General features: G+C 35.6%; 1 protein-coding gene and 1 long non-coding RNA gene across 14 annotated transcripts in view; one reads left to right on the top strand and one right to left on the bottom strand.

Annotated features, from left to right (window-relative positions):
• LOC138036643 (uncharacterized) overlaps positions 1 to 5,000 on the top strand; it is an 8,206-nt gene that overhangs the window by 2,538 nt on the left and 668 nt on the right. Inside the window, exons 2-4 of the mRNA XM_068882768.1 lie at positions 1,340 to 1,482; positions 2,344 to 2,592; positions 3,097 to 3,144. Of these exons, the coding sequence (XP_068738869.1) occupies positions 1,340 to 1,482; positions 2,344 to 2,592; positions 3,097 to 3,144 (440 nt within the window). The remainder of the gene's footprint in view (positions 1 to 1,339; positions 1,483 to 2,343; positions 2,593 to 3,096; positions 3,145 to 5,000) is intronic.
• LOC138036646 (uncharacterized) overlaps positions 1,649 to 5,000 on the bottom strand; it is an 18,657-nt gene continuing 15,305 nt past the window's right edge. For 10 of the 13 annotated variants that reach the window (XR_011130006.1, XR_011130015.1, XR_011130013.1 and 7 more), the window contains 3 exons: positions 3,878 to 5,000; positions 2,905 to 2,964; positions 1,649 to 2,081 (listed from right to left, as the gene is read on the bottom strand). The exon at positions 3,878 to 5,000 is cut by the window's right edge. This is a non-coding gene — a long non-coding RNA (uncharacterized lncRNA). The remainder of the gene's footprint in view (positions 2,082 to 2,904; positions 2,965 to 3,877) is intronic. The other 3 variants (XR_011130016.1, XR_011130007.1, XR_011130014.1) reach the window with 1 other exon arrangement.

The following is a 5,000-nucleotide window of genomic DNA, read 5'->3' as shown; positions in this document are numbered from 1 at the left end:
GCGCGCGTATGCCACACACGCCCACACTGCTCGCGTCAACTCATGATTCAAATGAGTCACCAGAAAAAAAAAAAACAAATACCGCCGATTTCGCTCACCTTTCTTTTACTTCCTATATATATATATCATATAGACATCTCCTATTGTCGAAAACTACGAAAATTCTATACAAGCGGTTTAATGGTCACCTAAATCCGTTTGTGTTGGCATGTAGTTCCACTCGCACGAGGACTCGAATGAGCGGGTGACGCATGCGTAAATGCTGATCGTGTAACCCCCTCATTTTGTACTGATTTTTCAACTTTACTTGTTTATATCTCTGCTTCTAGCTTGCATGTTAGCTTAGACTCATTTAAAATGTTTGTCTTTTAAATGTAAAAAAAATTCTGTAGGTTAAAAAAAAAGAAGAAAAAAGAATAAAGACAATTTTCAAAAAAAAAATGATTTTTCCAAAAAACTGGCCTACATTTTGTTGAAGTTAACTATTTTAAAGAGTATTTCTAACATTATCTGGCAATGCTGAATGGGAAGATTTCACCATCCTGTTTCAAGAAAAACAATATATGTTGATTTTAAGGCTCAGAGAAATGCCCAATATCGTTGCGATGGTAACGTCAACTGTATCTAAGGACATAATATGTTTATTTGTTTGAAAAAAGGCCAAACTATTAAGAGCCTCCTTAATATAACCACAGTGCCTGGTATTTCTATTGCTCATACGTTCTGTGATCCACTCTTGTTCCCTATTTGTGGTGCTTACTAATACAGGGATAATTTTTCTCACAATTTAAAACCTGACAGAGAAAGCAGAAGTAATAGCAAGTGCTCTTGGTTATCCAAACAGAAAATTTGGAGTAACCATGCATTACCAAGAGGCACATGTAATTATAAGTTTCAATTTGAAAAAGATCAATGCACTGTATTTTAATTAAACCTTTTAGAAATATTGTTCCCCCAAATCTAGGTCTTTCTATAAACCCGAACCCTACAGTGTACCTGTTTGCACAATGATCTGAAAATACCTAGACTCACTAAACTGTAGAGTACCTTGACACTGATTTGCATATGAATAGAGTCTATTGTTGCACCCTCTTTCTTCAGACGACAGACAGACATCTTCCCTATTAGCAGGAATTTGACAATTTTAATGTGAATCTCCATATAAAGGACGCATTTCTAACTTCTATTCCATGTATTGCTATTCCGGAAATGCTCAATCGAATCCACCCTAAAACTATGTGTTGTGGCCTGCAACCTGTAAACTACACCTTCCAGTTTTTTACAGGTTTGTATGACTTGTATATATATATATATATATCTGCATCTTCCTCCTTAATAGGATTCGTGTATACAAATCATATAGCAGAGGAAGTAGAATGGAGAGAGTGTTTTCTGGTATCCCAGATGCAAAAAATATAAAGGAGACCTTTAACAAGCCCTCGTCACGAAGGGTTTACCTCTACCTGAAGCCAGACACACCAGGTATATCATCTGACATAATAAATTCTGTCAATGTAATTTTCTTTTGCTTTGGTTGCTTTATGTTGGAGGGATATGTATTGACATACATGTACATGTAATACTAACAGTCTTTACAGTCCTGTGAATATTTCTTTTAACACACGGTACACTATTATGCAACATGACATATTCGCCAATAGTCCTTTATTTTGTTTGCAGCTAACATGTTTTCTATACCAAAAAGGATGCATGTAAGACAGTTACACTATCGTAAAAGAGGGAGGGAGGAAGAGAACAAAGGAAAAATCAACTCCATTTTTTTTTGCTAAGTACAAACTAGCCAAATAACATATAGATCCAACATTAGCTTGCAAATATATTTCCACAAAACAGTAGCAACCTGTACAAAAATCAATTCAAAACTCTTCCTAACTCCAGGTTTGCTATGCCAAGAGAAGAGTTAGGAGAATATATATAAGAAGACAAGGGTAACAATTTAATATAACAAACTAATGGTCCAATTTTTCAAGTATGCAGAAGTATCTTGATATTTGACCAGTGTAGCAACTGTATACCCTTCAGTCTTTACAGTGAGACCAACTCTTCTTGAATTTGAGTCTCTATTAAGAAAAAAAAAAGAATAATAAGCATTACTTTCATAATCACTATCAAACCTTAAAAGTACAATCAAACAATTTAGCCACAATTATTTCTCTTATAAGTACCTGAAAATTCAGGTCTGGCTTCAAAGGGACTCACCGAACTCATGACCTCTCTATAAGAGAGGATAATTAATTTTCTTAGATTGTCCAGATTAGCCTGCACTTCACTATTATATACACATTTGTTACAATAAATAAAGTATTGTTGTCTTGATTTTAGCCTTGTCACAACCTTCCACATCTGCATCCAATGTAGACTCTGGTTCAGGATCTGATATTTGTGCTCCTGTAGTTGCCATACAGCCAAACCGAACTCCTCCACGTGGCCAACCAAACAGTAACTTTTCTGTGACAGCTCGTCTTGCCTCTCCAGCCACCCACCCAACCCCCATCTCTCCTACATCTGTAGGGTCAAATGGTGCCCCACCAACTGCAGGGACCCAACAAGATCCAACCCACCAAATAACAGGTCTGTAATTGTTTACGCTCAAGAGTTAAATTCTTTCACCTTTTAATTCGGAAATATCAGTGCATGCGAGCATGAAACTTGCTTATTGTCACAATCTTAAAAATTCAAATTAATTTATTCAATTTATGAATCATTTGCAACAAGTATGGGAAAAAACATACAATGTACAAGTAAGTAGATAGCCCAGAAAATTGTCTGTTACTTCATGTGGATTCATGTCCACCTTTTTTCCCTAAACTGAAAAAAAATAAATAAATAAAGACAAATTTTATTGACCCCCCTGAATGAGTATGGTCTATTACTTCAACGTACCAAAACTTTAAAAAGGGAGGAAAGGTCACATCCTTCATTTTTTCCACTGTTTAGATGAACCTGCAAATGAAACATTCTTTTTAGGCATGTGTGAAAAAGTTTCATGCAAAATAAACTTTTATCCAGCATAAACATGTTCAGGATTTACCGTGTCTGCTTGAATTGAATTCAGTGTTAATGATTAATTTACAGATCCTGGTATACAGCATCAAGTTGTACATGTTGAGTCAGATTATGATGGTAAGCCAAGTACAGTTGGTCATAATCAGTTTACTCTTCTTAAGAGTGGCTGAACACAGTTTTCGCATGGTGAACGGTAATAGCTGAATGCTGTAAAAACAAAACAAAAACATGGTGCCCACGGTTCTCTGAAGTTTGCTGATTTCTCGCGAACCACTCTTAAAGGGGTACTCTGACGAAAATCGCATATTTCCTATCTAAGCCATTTCGAAACATAAACAAGTAGTCTGCGTGAAAAGAAAAAAGCTGTTTACTTTTTTCAAATATCTCTTTTCGTTCCAGAGATATTCTAGATGCAAATTAGCCAAGTGATGACGTCATACACTAGACCGCTCAACCAACATTTTGTTCAAACATGATGAAAAGAGATATCTCAGGCAATTTGTATCAGAAATTTTTGATTTTTTGCAGTAAGATTCTAATAAATGTTTTCCAAAATATGAGCTTAACAGTTCTGTTACCATGGCATCATACTGGGTTCCAGACCTCCCCCATATTAAAAGCTTTTCTGGCCACCTTTGGCATGCCATTTTGATGTTTGCTAACAGCACATCATATGCATGATCCAGCAAGAATATAAATATGTTAGCTCGAGTTTGTGGCCTTGTTTAACCTTTTTTCAAGCTGAAAATCACTAACATATTGAACTCAAGTGAGTGGGGACTGGATAATTAATATTACAGCTGACCCCTACTGTAATTCAGCATTTTCTGCGAGAGTTCGGTGAAGTTACCATGTTGTAAGGAGCTACTTCCTCAGTTCCAAGAGTAACTTTTAGGGCCTTCAAGTCACAAGCGAAGAGCAAATGGAAACAGTTAAATTCAAACAGGTGGCCGTTACCACTTAAATGACGTCAAACCCTGAAAAAAGTCAAAATTATACTCAACAGAGAATCGTAGTAAATATTGTAACAAAATGTTTTGAAATTAATAAATACCAATGAGAATTATGTTAAAAATATATTTATTCGTTTAAATGAATCACTCTGTCCACTAAAATGTACAATATAACAATATTAACATTGTAACAATAATTCATATTAAAAGTAATCATTGTGCTCTGTGTAGTCACCCTCAAAAGCAGAATGCAACAGTTACCTATTAGAAAATGGTGAGCACAAGGGTTACACATACACCTGTATAAGTTTAATAATGATATTTTGATAATCTTTTCAACAGACAATGATTTGCCTGATAGTGTGTTCCATGACAATGTCATGGAGATTGATCCTATGGAAAAACAAGGTATTAAAATGCTGATTTATTTAATTTTAGAATGATATTCTTAGTCCACATCATGGAGTGACTGTGCACAGTAATAACAAACTTCTACATTGTGTGTATATGGTAACATGGTATGAAGCAGAACTTCTCTTAATTGCAATAATTGTCCTTAACCGAGTAAAAATAATGTACATTCAAGGCTGTTGCCTAACAGGAGCCCGGTAGCCTAGGGCTCCCAAAGAATAGCTCTGGGCGCCTTAATTTTTCACAGCAACACCTTTCACTTCATATATTGGGCTCCTAAGTTCTCAGCGTTTAGCTCTGAGGGCTCCTTTAAAATTTTCTTAGGCAGCAGCCTTGTACATTTGTTTTCATTTGTTAAATTGTCATTGCTTTCTCTTTTAAACATTTCGTATAGACTGTCTGTTAGCTGTTACAGAACCTGCTGAAACAGGTATGTAATTAGCTCTTTCCACGGCAAACACCACATTTAAATTTAAACTTTCATTCCAGTGAATATGCAGGTTGTAAACAGCATGTGCAGATCGAGAACTTCAGGTACATGTATAGGTCTGGATAATCATGGAAACTGCGGACAGATGTCTTCTTGAGATAAAAAATATATATATATAT

Source organism: Montipora capricornis, unplaced genomic scaffold, assembly GCF_036669925.1.
Source record: "Montipora capricornis isolate CH-2021 unplaced genomic scaffold, ASM3666992v2 scaffold_493, whole genome shotgun sequence".
NCBI lineage: Eukaryota > Metazoa > Cnidaria > Anthozoa > Scleractinia > Acroporidae > Montipora > Montipora capricornis.
This window is presented reverse-complemented; position numbering and strand designations above follow the sequence as displayed.